Below are 27,638 nucleotides of genomic sequence, written 5' to 3'. Positions count from 1 at the left end.
ATGCGAGGAGAATTGATCTCCCTTTATACTCGAGAGAAGGTGCCTCTTCATCAAGAGTCGGCTCTTCTTAGAAGCAAGGTATCCTTTCATAAGGGTGGCGGACTTTCCCAAAAGTCATCCCCCTTAATTAAATTATATATATTTAGTCAAACAATTAAATCGCCCTTTATTTAATATCGGCCAACACAAATATGCAAAGTCGAAGGCTAATTGCATATTTGGTGAAGTCGGCCCAAGGAGACTCCTACGGCTATATACGTCAACACTCCCTCGTAGCTAGGGAAGAATCCTTGTTGATATCTGTGTCATGGAATGACATCCACCATGGCTACTCCCAATGGGTGGAACAGAGTTCATCACGTAGGCACTCAAAGTGATGAAATCCATCATGGCTACTGCCATGTATGGAAATAAATATGTACACAAGTGCCCATCATAGAGTCACTCAACGTGATGTCGTCATCTCATCATGACATTCACCATGGCTACTCCCAAAGGGTGAATGAAACACAAGTGATGTTGTCATGGAGTCTCTCAACATGACATCCACCATGGCTTTCCCTCTCATAGAGAAGAATGCATTAAGGGCTTTCACCTCAAACTTCCCTCTCACAGAGAAGAATGCATTAACAAGGGCTTTCATCTCAAACTTCTCTCTCACAGAGAAGAATGCATTAACAAGGGCTTTCACCTCAAACTTCTCTCACGGAGAAGAATGCATTAAGGTACATCTCAAGAAATCACTGATGTTGAGACTCCCTCTCAGTAAGGACTTCATTCTCCACAACTCCAAGTTTATCTCGAAAATGCACAAACTTCACTTTGGCAAGGGGCTTGGTGAGAATGTCAGTCATCTGTTCATCAGTGCAAATATATCTCAACTGAACAGCTTTCCTCTGTACCATATCTCTGATGTAATGGTATTGGATCTCTACACGTTTTGTTTTGTCGTGGAACACTGGATTGACAGATAGCTTCACATAGCTTTGATTGTCACAATAAATAATAGTCAACTCCAATGTTTGTCCAAACAATCCTACAAGGAGCTTTCGAAGCCACACTACTTCTCGAGTTGCTAATGCTGCAATATATTCTACTTATGCGATGCTCAATGCCACTAAAGACAGCTTCCTACTACACCAAGAAATCATAGCAGACCCCAAACTGAAGCAACAACCAGAGGTGCTCTTTGGATCAGCAACACTCTCTGCCCAATCAAAATCAAAATATCCTTGCAGATTCAGATCTGCACTGGAAGTATACCTCAACCCATATCCTACAGTGCCACGCAAGCACCTCAATATATGTTTTGCTGCAACTAGATGAATAAGTCTTGGTTCACACATAAACTAACTGAGTGCACTCATTGCATAACAAATGTCAGGTTTAGTATTGACTAGGTACATCAATGAGCCAATCAATGGTTTGTACATAGTAGGATCTACCAAATCTGAACTAGTTCCAGACTCCCTCAACTTCTTCAGATTTGTTTCCATAAGTTTAGTCATGGACTTGCAGTCCATCATCCCAAATCTCTTTAGGATATCAATGGTGTATTTTCCTTGACTTAGAATAATCTCATTGGGTCTTTGCCATACCTCTAATCCTAGAAAGTAATGCATAAGACCTAAATACTTCATCTCAAATTCAGAAGTTAACTCCTTACATTTGTCAATGAGATGATCTTCACCAGTAATAAATAAGTCATCAACATAAAGAACCAAAATTAGAGCTTCACCATCAATTACCTAAAAGTAGAGATTTGGATCTGCATCATTCTTGAAGAACCCCAAGCCCATCAAATATCGATCACTCCTTTCATACCAAGCACGAGGAGCCTGCTTAAGGCCATACAAAGCCTTCTTCAGTCTGCAAACATGAAACTCCTTCCCATGGATTACAAAGCCATCAGGTTGCTCAATGTATACTTCCTCTTCAATCACACCATTAAGAAATGTCTTCACGTCCATCGAATGAAGCTTCCATTTCTTTGTTGCTGCAATGGCAATAATAGTTCTGATGGATGTATATCGAGCAACTTGAGCGAATGTCTCTTCATAATCTATTCCCTCCTTTTGAGAGAATCCTCTAGCCACAAATCTTGCTTTGTACTTTTCAATACTTCCATCAGCTGCATGCTTGATCTTGAAAATCCATTTGGAAGATGCAACTGATTTTCCTTCACGTTTTGGAACAATGTCCCAAACATCATTCTTGATAATGGATCGATACTCTTCATCCATAGCATCTCTCCATATATGCTAACTTGAAGGTTCTTCAACAATGGAGGGCTCAGAATCAATGATGTAACTCATCAATACCACATAGCCTGGAAACCTTTGTGGTCTCTTGCTTTCTCTAAAGGTGCCTCGAGGAGCTACATACTTTTTTGCCTCTTGCATAGTTTGTCTCTTCCAACTTATAACAATGTCTCTCGGACAATCAGTAGGTTCCAAGGGCTCAACTGGATCTACTGGTTCAGAAGAGGCCCGAGATTGTAGGTTCCAAGGGCTCAACTAGATCAATAGCCTCTATTGGTTCAGAAGACTCCCTCTGAATCTCAGTATGATCAACGTCCATGTCCTGAGGAGTCTCTTGATCTTCATCATCTATCTCCATGCATGAACCTTTAGATTTTTTGAATGCAACAACTTCTTCAAATGTAACATCTCTGCTAACCTCTACCTATTTCTGACCTGGAATATAAATCTTGTAGGCTTTTTAAGTTTTACTGTAGCACACAAATATTCCTCTCTTGCCAAAAGGTTCCAACTTGGATCTTTTATCTTTAGGCACATGAACATACACTGGACAACCAAAGATTCTCAAGTGACTGATTTCAGGCTTAACTCATGTAAAGGCTTCTTCTGAAGTCATGTTCTGCAATATCCGATGTTGACAACTATTTTGAACATATACTGATGTTCTAGAAGCTTCTGCCAAAAGAAAGGCTTGTAGGTCTTGGTCATGAATCATGGCTTTAGCTACTTCAACAATGGATTTGTTCTTCCTTTCTGCAACCCCATTTTGTTGTGGGTTGTAAGGAACACAGAACTCCCTCTTAATTCCTGCCTCAATGCAAAAATTACGAAAGCTTCCAGAAGTGTATTCACCTCCATTATCGGTCCTTAAGACTTTAATCCTTTTCCCAGACAAGTTTTCTACTTGAGCCTTAAACTCTTTAAATCTATCTAGGACTTCTTCAGACTCTTTAGACCTTAAAAAATAAATCCAAGCCTTCCTAGAGTAATCATCTATGAAAATTACATAATACAAAAATCCACTTAGGGATGCCATTGACATTGAACCACATAAATCAAAATGTACAAGATCTAATATTTCTTTTGACCTACTTTCACTACTATGAAATGGACTCTTAGTATTTTTATCCATGGCACAACCTTTACAAGTCCCATCATGCTCATGGTTGAGCTTAGGTACACCTTTAACCATTTTCTCCAATGATGGAAGAGCCCTGTAATGCAAATGAGCAAGCCTTCTATGCCATAGCTCACTAGAACTGGAAGAGTCATGTAGAAGTGCTTGAATTGGACAGATGGAAAGCTTGTACAAACTCTCATGTCGGTTGCCAATCACACATGTTGTCTTGATGTTGGAGTTCTTTGGCCAAGCAAGAACTCTCCCTTCTGAAAATGCAACTTGATAACCTTTGCTTCCAAGGCTGAAATGGATACAAGGTTTCTCTCTATTCCTGGCATGAACTCTTAAGACATCACTTAGATGGAGGGGGATGCCAGATTCTAAGTTGAGAGAGGTGGCTCCAGAACCTTTCACAGAGTAGTATGCATCATCTCCAATTATGACTTGAAGATTGGTCTTTCTTTCTACCAAGTCTAAAAGATGTTCCCTATAACCTGTGATGTGTCGAGAGGCACCACTATCCATCAACCAAGTGCTGCTATCGGTTGGAACATTGCTTAAAAGGGCAGAGATGAATAGAAACCCTTCTTGGTCATTAGATTTCTTTTGAGGAGATACTTTACCAACATCTGCCATAGAAGCATGTTGCTTTGACCTTGTCAAATAATCTCTTGCATAGTGGCCATACTTGTCACATCTAAAGCACTGATGTGGGAGAGATTTGTCTTCTTCTTAGAATCAGGTGCAAAATCTGATCTTCTATCTTTGTTTCTCTTGAAGTTGCCTTTCCTCCCCTCTTCCTTTCTTCTTTGAAGTTTGACTGGCTAGAACATGATTGTCTTCATCGTGAGAGCTTTGGCCATTTCCTTTCGTAGCCAACCTGGATTTTCTTGGATACAATCTGCACGAAGACGATCAAACTTGGGAAACTTGGATCAAACTTGGGAAACTTTGATCTCCCACTAACACTTCGAATGAATGGTTCCCAAGATTGAGGAAGACCATTCAATGCTAACATGACTAGATCTTTATCCAAAACTTGATCTCCAATGGCACATAGTTGATCTCTCAGCTCAATAATCTTCATGAAGAATGATATGATTGTTTCTACTTTCACTATCTTGATTTGATGAAATTGTTGCCTTAGGGCAAAGGCTCTACTAGTGTTGTTGATCTCATAAAGTCCTTCCAAGGTCTTGAACGTATCTCTAGCAATTGTCATCTTGGAAATAAGTGGCACTAAATGATCCTTCACCGAATCAATCAAAATCTTCTTGGCCTTTATGCCATTCTTCTTCATTTGAAGTTTCTCAGCTTCATCGGTTGGTTCAGATACTTCATCCTTTTCGATGAACTCAAGAAGATCATTTTCTTCTAGTGCAATAAGGACTCTATATTTCCACAAAGTGAAGTTTGATGTACCTACAAGCCTGTCCTCAACCTTGAGTCCGTTCACCATTTTCGATTGCTAAGAATTACTCCTTAGAATGATACGAAAGGTAGAGAACTTCGCTGCTTTTAGAGAAATCTGATCAAGATCTTCTTCACCATGGCTATGATACCATGTTAATTTATGATCAGATTTTAGGGTAAGCAGATATAAGACAAATCAATCAAATTTGCACAGCATATACCCCAAGAAAACCCTCCAACTTGAGGGGGAAAAACCCAGCAACAAGTATCTCTTATTATTTATCCAATAGCAATGGCAAGATGCCTTTACAACAATCAATATGAATCGCTTCACTCCTTGAGGCTAGATAAGTGTGAATCGATCTGCCCTTGAGGATCCACGAACTTCCCTTGACAATATACGATCTGATCTTGATGTTCGAACTGTTGTGTAGTTATGCAATCTGTTGTAGATGTGAATTGATGTTCATTAGAGGAGAATTGATCTCCCTTTATACTCAAGTGAAGGTGCCTCTTCATCAAGAGTCCGCTTTTCTTAGAAGCAAGGTATCCTTTCATAAGGGTGGCAGACTTGCTCAATAAGCCCATAAACATGCTAGCAATTATTTTTATAGAATATAAGGAATTGTGATTGTACTTGTAGTGAGTATTAATGCCAAGATACCCAACAAATTGGCTGCAGCTTTCCCTTCATAAACGTTTTAGATAAGATGGTCACCTATAGAAATTGAATGGCGAGGAATAAATATACCACCCATGATATATTAATAAATTTGAGAAAGAACTACAATCTACACTTCCCAAGATAGCTTGTTCTTGAGCAATTGTAAATTAGGATGCTAAATAATTTCCACTCTCCCACATAGCATACTTTTTAGAAAGATTTTTCCATCAAACCAAATATTTTGTTATTGTTTATTTCTTAGATTCTTTTCTCTAAATTTACAATGGCCTGAAGAATTAAAATCAGTCCCCCTTCATCATCCAATGGGATTAGCTCTAATGAAAGAATATTTTGAATTCCTACACCTCTTTTTAAACAAGATACGCCAAGTATATTATGAATCATATAATTTTCAAGTGATTCCAATTTGTATACAACCTCCCCAACTCATCGTTTGATTCTACAAGGGCCATAGAACCTTGGTTTAAATTTCTCCACTCCATTCCTTTTTAGGGAATGGCTATCATTAAGGTTGTATCCTCAAGAAGACCATATCCCCTACTTCAAATGTTCTATCGGTTCGATGCTAATCAAGATCGATTTTTTGTTAATTATGTGCTTTTTATAGGTTCTCTTTGAGTGATCCCAGAATTTCTTGATTCTACTTAAAAATTTCTTGATTATACTTAACTAGACCCTTTGACCATGGTACTCTACAATTTGTGATGACCAAATTCACGAAGGATAAAGCATCATAACCATATAAGGTATTGAAAGGTGCCATCCCAATGGACATATGATATGTGGTATTGTAACAATGTTCCCCTAACAAAGGCATTTCATCCAAGTTGTCAAATGCCCTACTACATAATTTTGAAAATAGACCTCAATCCATTTGTTGACTAGTTCCATCTATCCATCAATATGTGGTGATAACTAGCACTTGGAGGTAATTCAGTTCCTATCAAATGAAAGAATTATTACCATAACAAGCTATATTTGGGTGATAACTATTACTATCACTCACTATGTTTTTTGGCAACCCATGTAATTTGAAAACCTCTTTGAAATACAATTCAATTACTTAAGGTGTTGTAAATTCCATAAATATGGCAAAGAAATGACCATTTTAGTAAGTATATCAACCACAACATATATACAATCTTCACCTTGTGACTTAGGGAGTCTTGTAATAAAATCCATCAATATGCTTTTCAATTTTTTGTTCAAAATTGATTATTTCAGCTGCTGATATCTGCTAGTTTATTTGCTGTGTCTTCTTCTCATATAACAAGCCCTAATCTTGGATGGGGATATGACATCTACCCTCCTGCTGATTGGGGAGACCACATGCCAAAAAGTTCTTGGCATAAAGAAAAATCAATAAAGCATTTTCAGAGTGTATGCAATCGCATGCACACCCAAAATGGCAGCAGACATTGATACTATGGTAGCGAAAATCCTTCTCGTGAATAACTCCACAAACCAAAAGATAAAAGAGTTCTTCAATCAATCAGGATTTAAGTGGGTAAAATCAGTGAAATAATAAATGCAGAAAATAGAGAAAAATCACAACAACAAAGTGTAAAAATTAGAAAACACAACAAAAACTTGGAGCATACCAATTTTTCCTTAACCATTTTCCCAATTTCTTCCTGATTTATACTGACTTTCTTCCCAATTTATCCTGATTCAATTAATGTTAAAAACCAGCAAAATTTATGGGATGAAATCAGCAACAAGGAAAATCCCAATTTATCACAATTTATCATTAATTTTTGGTGATTTCTGCAGATATGATCGATACAAATGTCCTAGGCTTTTTGACAATCCTCCATGTGTCAGTGTATTATCAAACATACACAAAGAATGGCCAATATAATGATTAAGGATGGATCTCACATAAGGCAATGAAATTCTAGTTTCCAAGGAATGCTTTTCAATACAAAATATTCACTATTAGCCAAATAATTGTTGTAAACACTGCTTTTGTAATCAAGTGAATTGGCTTAAGTAGCTTAACTTATGAGTCATACCTTTGTTTTCGTCATCAAGTATGAACAAAAATTCAGTAGAATCTTTTATAAGGTCACAAACACCAAAAACATTGTTTTCTCTATCTGGTTAGAAAAGTAACACTAACTGACACTCAGCATTAATATAAGAGGAAAGTGGCATTAGTAGAATGGTTCGAAGTTTAAAAACCTCACAATGCACACAAAATATATATCAATTTAAAAGGTCAAATTAAATAATAAAATGACCAATCAAAAAAATTACCAACAAGAAAGATTTAAGAAGAAGAGAATGTTTGAATTTATATTCATGTCATTAAAAGCCAAATATGCATAATCTAAGCTAGCTTATTCATTTTTAGTATGATTATATGTACCCAAAGATCCCAATTAAAGGTTTCTCACTTATATAAAAAGCATATCAGCATGAAATTTGGAGGGTATGCAAATATATGCATGACTTCAAAGGAAAAGACAGCCAAGGTATAAAAAATTGGCTCTTTGGGCAACACATATTTATATGGCTGAATATCACAGAGCTGAGGGCAGCTTACATAAAAAAACCTAACTTTAATTTATAATTCAATGGTCGTGACAGATATTTTCAATTGTTATAAACTTTTAATCTATATATGTTCATGTATCAGGTTACCCTGAAGCAAAGTAACCTTGTACAATGAATAACAAACAGGATAAAGAAGCATGAAAGAGGGATTTTTGATAAAATAATGTTTGTTCAAATGTTTGAAAAGTAGAAGCAAACAATGGATTCTTTTATAAAAAGTTTTATTCATAGTTACAAATGCTCTGCATTCTAATGAACTTAAATCCCTCCAACAACAATTAAGGACAATAAGAGATTCAAAATATATCCCTACTATAGATGTAAGATACCATTCAATGATGGCAAAAACACTTACGCTGCAATAAAATTGACAACATCAGGAAACTTCCCAGTATTGCGCTCTGCATTTCGGCTATAAATCTCAACGGATCCATCTTCCATATAATGAATCTGCCTCCACATTATCAAGAAAAATATTAGATCTTGAGAGTTGCAAGGTTACTATAGTATCAAAACAATTGATTGTAAATGAAGAAGCTTACCTGTGCACGTTCCCCATCATATTTATACTCACAAGTAAACTTCATATCTTGAAACTTATCTAAAACTTCTGAAACACCTTTCGTTGGTTTGGCCAACATGGGTCCGACAGGCACTCCCAGAGTAAATTTACAAACTTCTGGTAGCTTACACACACCCATCTCAAGTAAAGCAGGAACAATTTTATCATAAATTGGAAGCACTGAGTATGTATGCTTTAATATCTTTCCAGCCTGCAGATTGAGTACACACCGAGCAATTATTACTTATATCGCACAGATGGATTTTATGACAATGACGCCCATGGTCTTCTGCCATAAATTTCCCTTACTAATTATTCTAAGAAAGGAACAAAGAGAAGATCCATATTACCAAAAAGCTAAACAAATCCCTGCACATTGAATTGTAAAATCCATGTCCTTTCCCTTGAAAAAATTGTTTATAAATAGAGAAACATAAAAATGTAACAAGCCTCGGAACTTTGATAAGATGACAAAATTTGAACCTGCCTCTTCCAGTTGTGACTGTGATACTGGTGGCTGCTCAGAATACACAGCTGCATGCCCTAATGCAACTAAGACTGTTTGTTCTGCCAGACCTATCCGCATTTTTGTCTGTGTCAAGAGTACATCAAAAGCTGACCAAAACAAACAAAACTGGCCATCTTATCACAAATTAAAAGAAATAATACCTGGAGAAGACGAACTAAGTACTGTGGTTCACAATCTGTAGCAGCTACGAGAAGAGCTTTAATGCGGGCTCGCTTCTTGTCTTGACTTTCTTTCCCAGATTCCTGTAGAAAAAAAATTCAGTAATAACAAACAGCAAACTAATAGAATGGCTGTAACCATATCACATTGAAGATAAAATATAAACACTCATTCCTGTGCTAGTCTGTAATTACGTAAGCAATTTGTGGACCTTGAATAATCAAATAACATCAAGAAACACAACATGCTATAAATTTTGGTAATCAAGAAGTCAACCAAACAGATTGTAGGGTATAAACATAAGAACCCAAATCCAATACACACATTGAAAAAGCAATATGTGCATTGTAAACTAAATGACAGTTTGCTAATCACCACTGAAGAAGCCAGATCAACCAAAATGCAAAAACCTTTTATGACAAGATTCTCATTTACAACCTAATTATAGCATTTCATAACTCTCTGAACATTAAAAGGTTAAAAAGTACTCTAGCTATGTTTCAGATGCATGTAGAGACTAAATTTTGCAAGAAATGAAAAAGCAACATTTTGACTTGATAAGGGATACTACCAAAAGAAAATAATGCTGTCGCCCAATACCTTAGCTATGATACGAAAGGATTCAAGAACTTTAACACAAGTTAGAGGAGTTGGCTTGACCATCAATCTCTGAGTTGAACGGCTTGCCTTTGCAACAAGGCCCAAGTCTCCTAAAGCCTGCAGAGAAAAGAAAAGACAGAGACCTCAACTCAATTCTTTGAACAAAAATCAACCTCCAAATCAGTGAAATTTTCCAAATAAATATACCATATCGTCCAACGAATTGTCAATTAGAAAGGTATAAAGGTTCAGATACTTGACAAGATGTTTAAATTACAAAGAAAAAGGTAAGCCATGTTAGTCAACTTCAACCCATAAATAGTTGTCACAACTTGGAAAACATCTTGAAAATCCAAAAGGCTAGAATTGAACGAGTATAAAGCATCCATATAATCTTTTCAAACATCAAAAGGAACAACAGATAGGGCTTGGAACTTATCCTATCCAAAAAAATTATAGGGTGATTAATGTATTATCGTTGCTGCATTTTTTTTTTTAAGCATATAAATGGCTATAACATTTGATCCATTTTGATTCCTAAAGATTGCCCAAATTGCACCTGTCTTTTTAATTGTTTATGACATTAGTTGCTATTGTAAAGAATGACAAATTAATCAGGCAACATGAAGTCGATGACTAGCAGAAAAAGGGTCTTCATTTAGGTCTTGTTCTCAATTTTCCACAGGAGAAGAAAGTACAAAAAAATTCAAAGAAGGCTCTGGATGTACATGAGACCAAATGTTGGCATCTACCCAAAGCATATTTATTATAACTAGTTTGTCGGCAATCCATAAGATATTGAGATAACAATTCATACAAAAAGTCGCATGTTTGGCCTTCTTTCTCAAGATGTCATCATTTAAATGTTTAATCTTCTGTCAAAAATAAAATTCTCTTTTTACTACAGAGCAGATTTTAAATGTCAATAAAGAATTATGTAAATTCAGCATTCCCAGTAATTCATGAAAGAGTGTGCTCACAAAGGAGCCATAAATGGTTAGCTTATCATGCCTTTATTAGAAACAAGATTAGCTGACAGTTCAAATACTATACATGTAAATTATATAATAGCTGCTTGCAGAGTTATGAAACCCTATCCTGAACAACACATTATATATGGAGCCTAAAACATCAATTAAGTTTAGAACACCACATAAAATGCATAGGCTAAACAAAACTACCATAAATATTACAAATACAGTATAAATATCATGATAGATGTTCACCGTTCAATATTAAAATAATAAAATCACTAATTAACATCATATTTTCTATTCTTTATTCTTATTGAATTAGCACTGGATGATAGTGAAACCAACAAGAGATTTGGCAGAACCAATAGACACACTCACACACCTTGCCACTGAATATTGCCTGTGATAGACAGACTGCCCACTGAGGGTGCAAAAGGCAGGCAAGAAGTACACAAGATAGCCACAGGAATTGGATAATTTTCAGAAGACAAAATCAAAATGGCACCACTATGAAAATGAAAATTCGTGGTGGGAATACAAAGCATTTGATGGTCAGCAAAAAAGTCATACCATGTGTCAAAAACGGTACAAAAATGTGGGGTGGTATTCACAAAGGCTTCTCTTATGATCATGTATGCTTCCCATTTATGTTGGTAATAATTACGAGGCAAGGGGACCCACTTAACATACAAGCAACTTTAAGCATTTGTTAGCAAAAGGAAAAAATGGTGAACATATTTAGAGCTTTGGGATTTCAACCCCCTACCCTCTTTCTCCTTTGGCAAAGCTTTAGGAGTAAGTAGTTCATATCACAGCTACTGCTTGAGGTCACCTTGGAGGTGAGTAGAAACCACACAACTCAAATCCCACAAAAACTAACAATATAATTAAAATTCATGTGAAAACCTTCACTTATCTAATAAAAATTGACACAAACAAAATGAATACAATAGTTTGAAAACTTGCTGAGTAGCTGCCCTAACTGTATTTACTGTTGGAAATATTGTCATTGATGTCAAGGGCACTCAGTTCAGACTGTTAAAGTTTGTCATTGATGTCAAAGGTCAGAAGGTGAAATTGTCATTGATGTCATTAGTGGCAAGATAATGCCATTAATGTCAAGGGTATATGACGATGGAAATAACTGACAAAGTAAGAATTACATGTTTGGAAGCATGATCTCATTGCCATGATGGATATGTTGTAATGTCCCCTCTTTCCTAGATGATCACAGTTGCAGATATTTGTCTATTTCCATTCCGGTAGACAAATCTTGTGGTTAGGAGATGTCAGCGCTAGCAAGGGGTTTTACACTTAGCCATTTTCTAGGCTTTGATGGCTTATTTTATAAGTACTTTATGTTATTTTATCATAAAGTCATTTTTATGCTAAAAATAGAAATATTATAGTGACTTTATAAGGAAGAATTATAAAGTTAAATTAAAACATAAAGTACCCCCTTGACGCCCACCTAGACAACTTAATGTTGTTTTAAAAAGGTGGTTTTTTATTTAATGAGGAATAAGACCCTCAAGGGGTCGAACTCTCTAAATGGGAGTTTATTTTAATAAATTCATTTAAATGTCAATAAAGGGAACCCTATTTGATACGGCTAGGGTTGGAGGCCAATAAAAAACAACTATGGATTCATTTTGGCTATCTCTTAATCATTTTTACAATCAGCTTTTTGGTAATTGTGTTCTGAAACTCATTTCAGCAGCATAGCAGTTTTGAGGAATGAAAACTCCTTGAAGACAGGTGGATTTGGACGATACCCCAATTCACAGAATGGAGGGATTCATTCAGAATTCCTAATTGTGCTTCAATTCAGACTTATTTCAGCAGTTTCAGAGAATTATTTGCAGATTGGAGAGGGTTTGGAGACTTTAATAGGCAGCCATACCTTCATTTGCAGCAGCCATACAACTTCCACAGGCAGACGTACTATTTGCAACCCCCCAGATTGCTACACTTGATCGACTCAGTCTATTGAGGGTTTAGATTTCATGGATCAGCAGCACTACACATCAGTATATCAATAAATTTGGCAGGCAACAGGAGCACATTTGTCATTCATTTCATGATTTTTCTAGTAGATGGAATAATCCTACCTGGGAGACAGGCGTAGAATTCGGTAGATCTCCAGGAATTGTTTTTGGTTATTATTGTTGGGACAAATAAAGCTCATTGGAGCCACTTCCAGCATTTGGGCGTTCTTAGATTGTATTATGCTTCAGTTTCTTTAACAAAACGCATTCCAGGCATGGCGTGGGACTCCTAGTATGCAATTCTATTGTCTAGGTGAAATAGATTTCTTAATTCTGAAATTATCATTTTGCTGCTCCAAAATTCAGAATTCTGAGTTTTAATATCAGTCAACTATATTTCAGTATTTTAAGTTGAAAAGTATTGTTAGATTGGCATTCTTGCATGATCAAACCTCCATACAACCATTGGAATCAAAACCAAGCAGAAACCAAAAAAAAAACTATCTTAAATCACCAATCAGTAAGCAGCCAGCAGCATAAAAATCAGAAAATATTCAAAAACTCTTGGCTAGGGATCTTTCATATGTCGACATGTTTACAAGGTATAGATTTATACAAGGGATCGATGTATAATATGAATAATGCAGCAACAAAGTTTATAACAGACAAGAAGGCGGAATATTGCAACCGCCTTCTGGTGTCCATGCTTGAAGACATTTACAACTGATCATGATTATACAAAGATGATTGCAGCCAGAATGTTGAAGGCACTTATAAAGAGATAATTGCAGGCAGAATATTATAACTAATCATACTTGAAGACACTTTATGATTCAGAAATTGTGAAGTCTCATTATCATGAGACAATTATTAGATATTGTTGAATCTTGTCGGGGTCATGACAGTTCTCACCTGTAATGTCCCCTTTTAAGACTTACCATAATTTAATACTGAGACATCAATTTCAAATTAAAGTGAGAATGATAATATATTAATAAACATAAAATTATTAAAAAAAAAAAAACACATTTCATTAAAATATTGAATTTAAAAGAGTAGTACTTATCTTGGCACTCTCCCAAGCAAAATTCTTCAGCATGTTGTTGACTCCTTTTAAACATTTGTTAACCCTTTGGCTCAAATCACAAACAAAATACCTAGATTCCTTGTAAAGCTTAAGTGGTGTTGAAATTGAAAACAGAAACAATATCTCCAAATATTACAAGTGGGCCCCATTCCCTATAGTGGAGCTGCTGCTAAAAACACACAACAAAAGTTGTGAAATCTTCAACCTTTTCTACAAATACTATTGGAAAATTCTTTTATTATAATATTCTGAATAATTATTGGGTGGGCCCACAAAGCACTTTGGCAAGCTCCTTCTAATATTAATTAACTTAAATTTCTGTTGAAGTCTTTTTCCTTAAATTCTGATTTCTCTGTCAGATCCAAGACACCCCACGTGGAATTCCTTCCTTGATAATTTGCTTCCACATCACAAGATAATTATAAATGATGTTGAATTAATATATGTTTTCTGAGTGCATCTGATTATGTATTTGACATATATATATCTGCTGTCTTTGAATAACTTTTCAATGAATATGAGATCGGAATATTTTATCTACTAGTCTGCAGAACTGATTGAACTCTATCCTCCTTTTTCCCACGCGTTATGCCTTAAATACCATCGGGGGGGGTTGGGGCAGACCCAGCCATGGGTCGTGACTCTCCTTCCAGCGCCTTTCAAGTTATACGCACCGCATCACATACAATGTGATCGCTGGGTGCAACATATTCGGTAGAGTTTAGCGCTTACCTAAAAAGGGTATCGATGCATTATAAATATTTTATTTATGTATATTGATATGGGGTTTATTTTAATGTTATCGTATAGTGATGAGATCTCATTACTTTAATAATAATGTTTTATAATGCATTAAGTTTTTTTATATTGTATATTTATATTGGTTTCTTGATATCAAGCTTGTTTTCTTATTAATTAGTTTAAATCTTTAATTTAAACTTATGTAATTGTTTATTGATTTTAATTGTCTCCATGTCCGGCTAACGTATAAACAATTCTGAAAAGGCCAACCCATCAATAGTGTAAAACGGCTATCTTAATTTATTTTATTATTATTATTTATTTATATTACTTATATTATTATAATTTGATAAATATGAATTTAATATTAAGCAATGTAAATTATATAAAATCTTATTTGTTATTAGTAGATAATGATCATATATAACATAAATAATAATCATAACAAATAATAATAAACATTAATAATTATATATTAGAGGAAAATCGTGAAGTCTCATAAATGAGACGATTTTCCAATATTATTAAATGTTAATTAATAAATGTTTTAATTATCGTATTTATTTAATCACAATAATCCAATGTCCAAAGAGGGGTTATGACATCACCTCCCAAATTTGCTTGTCCTCAAGCAATGGCATAGGAGTGATTAAGACCACCCCTATTATGAGAGAACTTTGAGTTTCTTAAATCTACTAACCTTCTCTTTACACAATTCATCTCCATTACGCCTAGTATTATCACTGATTGTCAATCTTGAATTATTTAACTGAGGTATTTGAAATTTTGAAAGGTTTGTAAATTTAAGACAAGTTTTCTCTCATCAATGGTAAGAATTGTTTTGGTTGGTCCTATAGATATCTCTTCAAGATAAAGCAAAGGATGAGCTTCTTATATACGAGGATGAAGATTAGAAGCATGACACACATCAATGACCTTAAATGTAATGTTATCTTCTGAATAAATTCTTAGTCTCTTTTGATTCTCTTAGTTGTTAAGCATCAGTCTTGAAAATACATCAAGTATGAACCAAGCACGGGGCATACACATAAAAACACAGAGCATACACATGCCAATACATTTATTATTATTAGAGCCTTCTTATTAAGTAGAATGTATTCATTCTTTACTTGACAAGGAAAAATTGAGGTTGTATGAAGAGGTTTCAGCTGCCATATTGATGAGGGTGTTCTGATTGACGAACATAGGCAAACTTGATTGAGTGAAATCTATGGTAGAAAACACCAAGAGCATCACCATCTACAATCATCCTTGAGTGATTAAAATTATGAGAGAGCACACCAAGGGAAAGGAGCTTAAGCAGTGTTCCACGGGCGTTGGGGACGGGGGGACGCGGGGACGGGACAGGGGGACCAAGGGCCTAAGTTTGGGGATGGCAAGGGGACGGCAGCCGGGGGATGGCAAGGTGGTGCTGCTGATATAGTTATACATATACATATAGTACTTGAAAAACTAGTTTAGAAAAGATGTATGACAGTATTACAGTATAAGAATTACATTTCAAATGAGACTATAGGAAATTTGAAATACTAAATCTAAATACCAAGATTTCTTGAATGCTAATTGTGTTGTTATATGGAGCCTAATCAGACTCGGAGGTAAAATTTTCCCTACTTCTATCGGTGCGGTTTCCCCCTATATTTTTCAACGGGGGTTTGGGGGGCAGCACCCCTTGCCGTGCCACGTCCAATTAGGGTTGTCCCTTAACCCCCAAAAAAGTCACTTTTTTTTTTAAATTTTAATTTTAATTTTTAAACATTGCATATACGTGGGGGCGATGGGAGACATTTGGGCATCTCCCCGTCCTTCGAGAGACGTCTGCACATCTCTCGAAGGACGGGGAGACGCCCAAACGTCTCTCGAGGAGACGTGGAGGCATCTCCACGTCTCCTTGGGAGACGCAAAGACATCTCCCCATCTCCAGCGGCACTTGGGTGGCGGTGGCGGGACGGCGGGGAACGTCGCGTCCCCGTCCCCTCGTACCGAAGACGTCCCCGTCCCCTCGTACCGAAGACGTGGCCAAAAAGGGGGGGGACACATCCCTGTGGAACACTAAGTTTAAACAAATGAATGCCACATAGTTTGCAACAAACTTTATCAACTTGCAAAGCAATTATGGTTTGCAAACACCTTTATACCAAATGTTTGTGAGCCAAAGATGGGTGAATTATTCTCAATTGAAGAAGACATATGGAGAGAGGATCACAAAGACATTTTTGATGGTGTCTTTGCAAAGAGCGCTAACGAGATCAGCGTAACTTCAAAGTTCTATATAAATCTTAAATTATATCCTTTAAGTTCAGTTTTTCTAAATTCTAATTATTGGATATTGTTCGTTTTCTTTAGATTTGTAAGTGCAACTCAAATTTGTTTGTGTGTCAAAGCCTTTAGTCATGGTTTTACTCTTGGTAGTGAGGAGAAAAAACCAATGCACTACAAATGTGCATATTACCTTAACCCTAAAAATTACTTTGTAGACACATAAAGGATGTCGATGTGAAATTGTGGAGATCCTCTCAACATGATGTCGATGTTGAGAGATCACCTAAAGTTGAGATCAAGGGCATGATTATTAAAGAGTTGTAGAGATATAGGAATTTTAAGGAAGGCTCTTCCCTTTGCCAGTAGCTATCTGAGGGAGAACCACCTGAACACAAACGCAAAAACAATCTCAATCTTCACTTCAACTTACTTCAAAACTTTGAAAATGCAGTCATTACTTACTTACAATCTTGTAAATGTCTTCTTTAAAACTACTTAAGGAAAATTACGACAAGAAAACCCCAGATCCTCAGTAGCTCTCTAAATTTGTCCCAAACTTGCAACACTTTTGGACATGAGTACAATTGAAGTTTATTTATACCATTTCACAAAGAAGTAAAATAAGTTGATACAAAAGCACCTAAATTACCTTGCCTTCATGCAATACACCCTTTGCCTTCACTCAAAAAATTTGAAGGGCTCAAATAGTCATGAGGGAATCGAATTGGACGGCACTTACCCATGTTACAACTAGACTACCCAAGATGAAGACCCCAAGATTTTGATTTTGACAAACAAGCAAGGGAGGGTGCAATAGAAGGTAAACCAAGAGTCATTGGATTGGGTGACAACATAACCATGATGAAGTTGAATATAACAAGGTACTAGCTTCTAGATTGATGTTGAATATAACAAGGTACAAACATTATCAAACCTTCACTAAATTGTATTTTTTATTATATTTTCAGTCATCGTGAGATTCATATCATATTATAAACAGTTGTGTATGCATATTGCTGCAATATTGTACTCTCTTTTTTCCAATTCTAATAAAATAAACTTTCCCAACTGGGATGATCCTGATTTGATAAGGCCCATCGTGTTGTTCAACACCCATCTTTTGTGAGTTTCGATTGTAAATAAATTTGGAATTTTAAGACAAATGAAATTGTCTAGAATTCTCTTATCGACTTAGGCCGACTTGTGGTAATCTTTTAATAATTAATTAAATAATTTGTTGGGTCGACCTTGGGACGATGGGTACTCCACAAACAGGCTCTTTTTATAGAGATTTGTTGCTTCTTTTTAATATGCTTGGGTTTTGGTTGAAGTGCAGAGAATTGCAAGATCTTAGAGCACGATCCAAGAGGTGGGAGGATACCCCCGTCCTCTTTACCCTTCAATTCTGAGAAATTGATGCTTTTCTATCACCCTTTGTATTGTATCTCATCTCCACATTATTTTGTGGTTGTTGTGGCACAGGGACACGAAGTATTTGGAAGGGATTGTTATTTGAGAGGGGTCATGTGAATTTGGACCGGCAGACCAAGATCGTTTGGAGCTTCAGGGGCATGTGGCGGATTTGTCCTCACCTTTGTCTTCAACAGGGCTTAGGCTCTTCATCGCTAGGAATACTAGAAAAAGTTCATGGGATACTTCTATGCAACTATGGCCAGAGTGATGTGAATGTATTCCTTATTCATACCAATACAGAATCACCTGAATAAGTGAATTAGGCATGCACCATATTCTAAGGTTTATTGGCAGTGACAAAGTCACTGAACAAAAGGAGTTGTAACCATCTTGAGATCAAACAAAAGCTATTAAGGGTGGAGCCAACTGAATATTGTGGGATAGTAAGGAAAAGGATTGACAACTTCCAATGCCAATAAATCGATTTGTCCCTACCACCGGTATACATGAGCATTATACGAACTATGTCAATTAATTGATGAAAATCTATCTATACTTGGATGTTGTATATTTCTAAGCTTCGGTAATAATTAAGTCTAGAACATTTGTCGTCCAAACTGTCTGATTCACAATTTGCATTTGTAAGTGGTAATAATTTTGAGAAAGGAAATAGAAATTTTTATTGTAAATAAGCCAACAAGGATATTTCAATGGCATCAAAGCTTAAAACCTGCTAGCTATGGTGTTGATTCATGAGTGAGAGAGAGCTAAGGTACTAGCAAAGGGAGAAGAAAAATAGTATCAACATGGGTGATCCGGTAGACGAGGAGGCAAGAGCTTCTTTCTTTAAGAGGTCTAAGGAGATTCATCTCACCGTTTCTAAGACTTTAAAAGAAGTGGCCCAACTATTGAAGGATTCAAGCAAGAACAAAATGGTGATAGATTTGTTAGTGATAAAAGTGAGGGTAGTAATTCAAATAAAGGGAAGGCAATTGCAAATGAAGAAAGGATTCCTGCCAATACTTGATCATTTAGGGCTAAATTCTTGACTAATGAAGAAGTTGGTGGAAATCAACCAGACCAACCCAATGAAATGGATCCCTTCCTAGTAGATTATAATGCCTTGAGTGAAGTAATCAAGAACAACATGACTTGTATTGAACATTGTAGTCTAAAATCTAAAGGTGGGCATAGGGGGGAAGGGTGTGAGGAGAGGAAGGACATTTAGCATCACTTGGGGAAGATTATCCCCCCCCAATTTTGATGGGATAAGCAGTACTACAGCAAGGTCATGGTTACAGAAATAACAGAGAAGGTTGCCGCCTTCTTCTCAGAACACGCTGCAACAAAAGACAAGAGCCTGCCACTGACTCTGCCACTTGAGATGAGTCTGCCACCAACCCTCCCAGAAACTGCAAAACTTTTGGAGATACCCAAAACAACACCAACCGTCCAACCTGATGTTGGAGAACTGTCGCTCCCTGTACCCAAAGACACACCAGGAATAGCTGTCATGAATTTGAGGGAAAAATCGGCAAACCCTCCAAACTATTGCAAATGAGCAAGATGCCCGAAAATAGACTGCAAACAAGAGACTAGTGCAGATGTTCGCACACCAACTCCAAGTGCGACTAAAAAAAAAAATTGCAGCAAAGTACAATTTTTGAGGAAAAAATCATAAACCCTCCCATGATGTTTTTCATAGACAAAAAATATTTAAAAACCCACAGATAATTTTTGAGGACAAAATTATTAAAACCCACAAATTTTGTTAAGGGAAAAAAATATTAAAACCCATCAAAAAAAATTTCAAGTAAAAAAATATTAAAAACCGAAACAAACATCGATGCACATAAGCCATCTTCACGCTTTTCGAGGCACGAAAAATGAGATACTGAGAAGATGTCGAATGCACAAAACTCGAGGTACGAAGTTCAATGCACTGAGACAAGTACAAGCACAAATTCCAAGGCAAATTTGCTAGCGCAAAATTCGAGGCATGGAAAACGAGGCACCAAAAAAATCTAAGGCCAACCGAGAAAAGCTCTCGAAAAACCCACCAAGAATCCAATATCAGAATGCAGATTCGATGGCTCAAAAATCAAGGCACGAAAAAACGATGCACCCAAAAAAATTTGACAACGACCCAGTTGAGGTCTCGAAAAAACCCACCAAGAATCTACAACCAAAATAAAATTTTGACTTGAACTGAAGGGTCAAAACCCTAGTCGAAAATTATAGAAACCCTAGGCGGCCATGAATGAACCAGATCGAGCAAAAACACGTGGAGAATAGACGTGAATCGAGGGCAAAGACACGCGACGCGATTTGCAGCAAAAAATCCACGAGCTGGAAGCAAACCACTTCGAAAAAATTTTGAAATTTTTCCTAAAAAATTCCTTTCGAAAATTTTTAGAATAACAAAGAAATTTCAAAAAAAAATAATTCTCTATTCTGATACCATAATACAGATGCAAAAGCATATGGATTTCAAATAATCGATGTTGTTCAATTAATCAAGGAGACAAAGCTCCTTTAAATAGAGTTACAAAGACAATGTTTCTAAAAGAAACAATCGTTAACTAGAGACGAAGTTAGAAACAATTTAAATGACCATTAATAACAAAAAGAGAAAGATATTATTCTAATAGCTAGGTACACAAAGGGACTTACGTTTTGCTCTAGGATTGATCAACTTGAGGAAAACAAGCTTTAGGAATGAAATCACCACAATTTGATTAACTTATGATTTGGCAACATGAGCACTTGATCCTAATTCTAACAAGATTTTTTAAAATAAATGTTTAAGAGGTAAAGGTTTAGCAATCTAATTGTGACACTATCAATGTAAGAAATTGATGACAACTTAGTAAAACCAAACCACACTTTGCTTCACCATTAGGAACAATTACGCAAAGATGGTGCAAATCTTCTCAGGAATACGAAAGATGCTCAAATCACCAACACACACTAATCCCAAAAGAACTACAAATTAATAAAGAATAAGCAATCGAAGTTAAGTACTTGAGAGTTTAGGCCAACCGTGCACTATAACTTGCAATCAACAAATTATAAATGGTATGAACTTGTAGGTTTAACCATCAATTATCAACAATATCTTCCATGCAACTATGAGACTTTTACTTTAAGCAAATCCACTTTAACTTGAGAAGTAAAGAACCATACAAATACTCCAAAATATCATATAAATTGCCAATCTTCAATGATTTATATCAATTCTGGCAGCATCAAAGTAACAATTCTCCAAATCTCTCCTTGGAAATGAAAGGAGAAGGGTTTATATCGAAGTCTCTATCACAAGCAACGATCTAGATTGATTTGGAATCAATGGCTAAGATCATCCCAAAATTAGGGTTTAGTGAAAATCACTAAATGCAATGCAACAAAAAATGGAATATCATCCTCATCAGCGACTACAAGGAGTAAGAGCCAATGAGAAATTTAGATGACACCTAATCATCTAATAAACTATCTTCTACAATCTGGTTACCCTTATCCCTTTCCCTGATGGCATCTTCAATGAATCTGGTCATCACCAATTCAAGCTCCTCCATCGTGACACTTGGCAAGACATCATGTTGAAGCTCTATCATGTCCAAACTTTTTGTACAAGCATCAAAGATTCTCCCAATCAGCTTCTTGTTTCTGAAAAATTGTTGATGTAGATCACGAGAGAAAAAAGATCATCCAACCGATTTCTTTTGATAGATTCCAGCTCTTAGAAATAAACAACTTTCAGCCTCTCTTTCAATTCTTCTAAGTTCATACCACTTGTGGTAATAACATCTTGACCCAGTAATTCCTCAATTGATAAAAGGATCCTCTATTATATTTTTCTAATCGATCCTTCCATCTCAATGCAATATTCCTCGGCTCAATCAAATGTTGATTTCTTCATCAACTTGGCATGAGAATCCTTTTTAATATCATAAGGCTTGGAATTGTCTTATCTTGAACCGTTTGGAAATTTCCCCACACTTCTTCCAAACTTTGTATTTTGTTCATGCAAATCACTATTTTGTCATAAACTTGGATGAATCTAGCTAGGAATTCTTCGGCTTGCTTTGAAATACCTTCAATCCATTCCTTCACTTCCTAATTTGTACTACTCATTGCTTCATAACTATCAAATGATTCTTGAGGAATAGAAAATGGTGAGACAAATGTATGATCCTCTTGCCTCATTGGATTCATCAAGCATTGTATGAACTCTTTCGATCTCATGTTTTCCAATTTCAATCTTTCTTTCTTCTCTTCGACATTGTCCATCCTTGCCTCAATTGCCCTAGCGGTAACATTGAGTTCCTGATATTCTTGTTTCTTTGTTGATGGTCCAAGGTCAAGTGTCCTAACTTCACAGTCCATCGAAGTAATTTCTTCTCTAAACTTATCAACCATTGGAACCGCCACTTGCAGGATACTTATCAACCATTGGAACCGCCACTTGCAGGATGTGTGATCTTGAACTGTCTAGTAATTTGGGAGAATTTCTTGGCCTTCTTTTCTTACTAGCCTTACCAATTCGAGCTAGAAAATCATCTAAGTCCTCAATTGGCTGAATTTCCGCCACTATCTTCTTCTTCTGCAAGCTGCTTCTCAACCAATCAAGAACTGTGGATAATTCCATTCTATCGTCAAGCTGGTTTTCCTCATTAAGTCCTCTCAAAGGTGAAATGATTTCCGCATCTACTTCCTCATTAGGATTGGGGTTGTTGGATTCTCCCAAATCTTCTCTTGTCTTTGTTTCAAAATGATGTTAGTTGGAGAAGTTGGACCTTGTTCCTGCTCTTCATGATGTACTAATTGTGGTGAAATGTGTTCATCATGATCCCCTTGAGGTAGCATCTCTATTTCGGATTCCTGTCTTGATTCATTTCTTGCATCATGCATAGTAATCTCTCTTATGGACTTTTGCTTCTTATATTTTGATTCTCGACTATGAACCTCCTTGTCTTTTGCTTGTGAACTTTCAGCCATATCCTTCCTCTTTCTAGAAACCTAACTTTCTCCTTCACTGTTTACCTCTTCATTACTTTTCATTATTTCATCTTCATCGGAGGAAGATTCGTCATCTTCTATTCTTCCATACATTAAAGGAGCACCTTGCTTCCTTACCCTATTGATCTGCTGGTCTACCCATTCTCTTGATTAATCAATCACCTCTCTCATCAATGTGTTTAAGTCTATCATTTCTGGTTGTAACCAGCTTGGTGTCAGGTTTGTCTTTCTCCTGCTCATATTGACCATGCATGTGGTTTCCATTGTCTTTCACTTGATCGAGAATCGAAAAGAGATTCCGTTTCCTCATGAAGTCCATGAACATTCTTGAACACATCTTCCTTCTAACTCCAAATTCATCTGTGAAGTTCGCTTAATAGTCCTCTAGATCAATTCTATGTTTGTATCTCTTTCCTCCAGGTGTAAGGATTTTATGAAAAGGATCAAAATGAGTTTTGGACTTGTATGTTCAAGTTGACAAAATTGCAACTTTGTATTGGTCGTCTCTACTACCAAAGCTATAAGGCATATCTTCAACATTTTCCCAAGTGTGATCGGGAAGTTTACACCGGGTTTATGTTTCTCTTTTTGGATGAAGTCAAACTCGGACAATTGTCTCACTACCTCAAGCAATGCCAATTTTGTATGTTGGATACCTAGGAAGCTTATAAGGATGATATGAGCATCCTTGAATCCTTACGTATGTGAAGGTTCAAAACTGGATAAACCACAATCCATACTTCTCTATCAACGCCATTGCTTCTTTGGACAATCTTTTGTGTAATCCACCTAGTAACAAACAAGTGAGATACATTGAGAAAGTATTATTCACTCTTCTATATTGTTATTTCTCATGCAATTGCAGTTGGAGATGACAATCGTATACCTTGAGTTGACCTCTCCTACCTCCCACTTCACCTTTAGATATCAGCCGTTTATATTCCTAGCCAAAATGTATACCATATAGGAACTCGTATAAATGTCTTTGTTCTTTCCGAGTTTCTTAGCTGAATATCCAAGTTGTGACTTATTATCTTTGCCCAATTTATCATTATCAATTGGACTGAAATTTCCTCTATGAAGTAGAACATCCATGTTTCAAATAGGGCACCTTGAGGAGTCCCCATGATCCTATTTAATAGGAATATCATATCACCATATTCCTCCTTGAACTTCGTACTTATGAGTTTCTTCGATAGCTTGAAATGATGTCTCCTTGGTTCGCTAACCCATTCATTGTTGATAATGAGTCATACATGCATCCGGCTTCTCAAAAATTGCTTGAGATTCCTCCTCACTTTGAGTCATCATTCCTTGATGATAAGGAATTCCAAATGTTTCCCTAATTGAATCTTCATTGAGGAATGCAAGCACCACTCCTTTAGGTGTCTTTATTATCCTTGATTGTGGGTCATAATGTCTTGCATATTCAACCATCAATTCATTGCATTGCACTGTTGGTGGAAAGCCTGCTACTTGATATACCCCATTCCTTATCATATCGGCTGCCAAAGAGGATGGCATTTGATTTCGGGTTCCATACATCCTTTGCCTAATCTTGGCCATATTTAGTTGCTCAAAGTTGGTATCTCCAACTTTCTTTCCACTTTGATGGAATTTGTGATTCCGGAAAGAATCCTTCAAGCACCTTCTTCATTTGTGTCTACCTAGTAGCTACTCTGGACTTCGAACCCGACATGAAACTGTATGAAGCTCAAAATTAATGACCTTGAAGAGCAATTAAAATGCTAAGGATGATCAATCAATTCCAAGATTTCTTAAGTACTGATTTTTACTTATAAGTTTAGAATTAAAATCCTAAGATCAAAACTTAACAATTTAAATGAAACTTCAAGGAAACATGCTTTTGACAATATTTGAAAATGAAAATTCTCACAAATTATTCCTGAAAAAGTTTTGATTTTGACTCAGATTGCTGAATGTTTGTCTTAAATTTAATTCTTCTTTTTAAGACGATTTGGGCTTTGATCCTTGATTAGCCCTCTTGAATTCCCTCTTGCAACGATTTCTTTCCCACAATTCGCCTCTTAATACTTGATGTAACTCATTTGAATTTCGAATTCCTTATGCTGGCTGTGATTTTGAATATCTTCTCCTTCTTCTTTGATGCAAACTTGTTATGTCTCTTGGAGCGAACTTGAAATACTTCTCCTTGATGCAAATTTGGAAGATCAGATTTGAATTTGACTTTGAAATAATGCACCTTCTTCCTCCATTTTATATGTCTTGCTATCAACAATCGCACCCCTTCACCATCTTTGAAAAGCCAACTTGCCCTAGAAACATTTTATGTTTGCTTGCAATTACTTAAAATTCGTATTTGTTTTGCAATTAATGGTTAAGCTGGCATCCCCTTCAAGGGATTTTGCAATAATCATTAATGTGAAGCACTTAGTTTTGAATCATTATTGAAAGGGTGGAAATTCGATAGAGCCCTATTCTGAGCTGCTTTACTCTTAACTCCTTCCACCAAATGCCATGGTGGAAAATCGATCCCAATAGGGACACTTTAGTCCTTAAATTCACTCAGCTTGCAAGTGGAAAATAGATGGACATAGGGACAATATAGTGCTTATGAAATTTGCATTACCATTGCATGATTTACCCGAGTGGAAACCCGATTTGAATAGGGACTATTTGATCCTTATTTCAAGTTGATTGGTCCCTATGAATTTGTTCAAAATTTGAACGCTTAATCTTGAGTGGAAATTCGATGGGTATAGGGACTATTTAGTCCTTATGAAATTTGATCAGTCCTTGCACATTTTCACTTAGCAGGAATTTGACTTCTATAGGGACAAATTCGTTGCTACTTTTGTCCTTACTTTTGATGCAATCCCCCTTAGGAAAGTTGATTTTTATGCTTCAAGTGGAAAATCGATCTGCATAGGGACTTTTTGTTCCTTACTTTTGTCCCAACTTGTGTTTTAACGTCCCCTAGGAAAGTCAATTTTTGTGGGGAGGGTGGAAAATTGATCCTCCCTATAACCTTTTAACTATTAGAATAATATTAGATTATTTACCTTATAAAGGTCATTTTATGTTATTGAGGAATCTTTAGCTTATTAGGTAGTTTCTATTTTCTACATCAGTTAGGTAATTTAGAATGTTTAAGTTTTGTCTTTCATTGTCTTCACTATATAAGGAGACTACATCTCCATTTGTACTCATTCAATCCTTCGACGATTTTTTAAAATTCGTGCTATTTATCTGGAATTTATTTCCAGAAGTTTTTTTTGAATAGTAGATTGTTTTATGAAAAAATCGTGGGAATTCAAAGGAGTTATTTTCTAAGGCGTTTTTGCTGGGCGATGTTTTTGTGGAGGTTCTTTGCCGAGACCGAGAATTTCACAACGGCAGATTTTCGAGGGCAAATTTTCGAGGGCAAGATCTGCTTCTTTTCATGCCCATTTTCTGTTCGTGTTTAGTAAAATCGCCAGTCTATTTCACGTTTTTCTGCAAACTACACATCTGATTTTTTCGTGTTTTTTCTCTCTGCCATGCATTTTGTTCTTTGCGGTGGCAGTTTTTATGCAACAGCAGTAGCATTTTTCGCGATTTTGCATCAGCATGTTTTGTTTCCGCGATTTTTCAGACCTGCAGTTTTTTGGCCTGCGTTTTTTGCAGATGTGTTCTCCACACAACAGAATTTATTTTGCGATTTATTTTGCAGAGTCTGTTTTCTGACGGCAGCTAGGTTTCTCTAGGCATTTTTCCTTGGCCCGCGATTTGTTTCATGTTTTCCACGATTTTCAGCAGGATCTTCAGTGCCATTTTTTCGTTTGCAGATTTTTGTGTCGGTTTTCTGAGTTTTGCTGCTGCCGAGTTGGAGGGTTTTTCGATTTTCCAAAAATAGAGGGTTTACAAAAATTTCAGGGTTTTTTATGATTTTTGTCCATTAAAAATTATTGTGGGTTTTGTGCGATTTTTTGTCTTAAAAATCATTTTGTAAAAGGGTTTTACCGTTTTTCCTCAAAAAAAAAGTTGTTTTCTATGCAAATTTGTCTTGGGATTTGTTCCAGTCACTTGTTGAGGGGTTTTCACTGATTTTTGACAGAAAAATCAGACTTTTTTAAGTTTGTGTTTTACCTCGTTTTTTGTGCATAACAAAACGGGAGGGATGACATTGTTGACCAACATCATGTTGGAGGCCAATCAGCGGTTTAACGGCAGGAACTACAATACCTAGAAGCAAAGGATGCTCTCAATTTTTTAGTATCAGTG

General features: G+C 36.2%; 1 protein-coding gene across 2 annotated transcripts in view; it reads right to left on the bottom strand.

The window, feature by feature from the left end:
* LOC131073776 (DNA ligase 1) overlaps nucleotides 1–27,638 on the bottom strand; it is a 191,382-nt gene that overhangs the window by 135,916 nt on the left and 27,828 nt on the right. For both annotated transcript variants that reach the window (XM_058010272.2, XM_058010271.2), the window contains exons 2-6: nucleotides 9,889–10,005; nucleotides 9,270–9,371; nucleotides 9,088–9,192; nucleotides 8,581–8,811; nucleotides 8,394–8,488 (exon numbers count right to left, since the gene is read on the bottom strand). In XM_058010272.2, coding sequence (XP_057866255.1) covers nucleotides 8,394–8,488; nucleotides 8,581–8,811; nucleotides 9,088–9,192; nucleotides 9,270–9,371; nucleotides 9,889–10,005 — 650 coding nt within the window. The remainder of the gene's footprint in view (nucleotides 1–8,393; nucleotides 8,489–8,580; nucleotides 8,812–9,087; nucleotides 9,193–9,269; nucleotides 9,372–9,888; nucleotides 10,006–27,638) is intronic.

The sequence above is a fragment of the Cryptomeria japonica genome, chromosome 1 (genome assembly GCF_030272615.1).
Source record: "Cryptomeria japonica chromosome 1, Sugi_1.0, whole genome shotgun sequence".
NCBI lineage: Eukaryota > Viridiplantae > Streptophyta > Pinopsida > Cupressales > Cupressaceae > Cryptomeria > Cryptomeria japonica.
The sequence above is the reverse complement of the archived record's forward strand: the minus strand, read 5'-3'. Positions and strand labels throughout refer to the sequence as shown.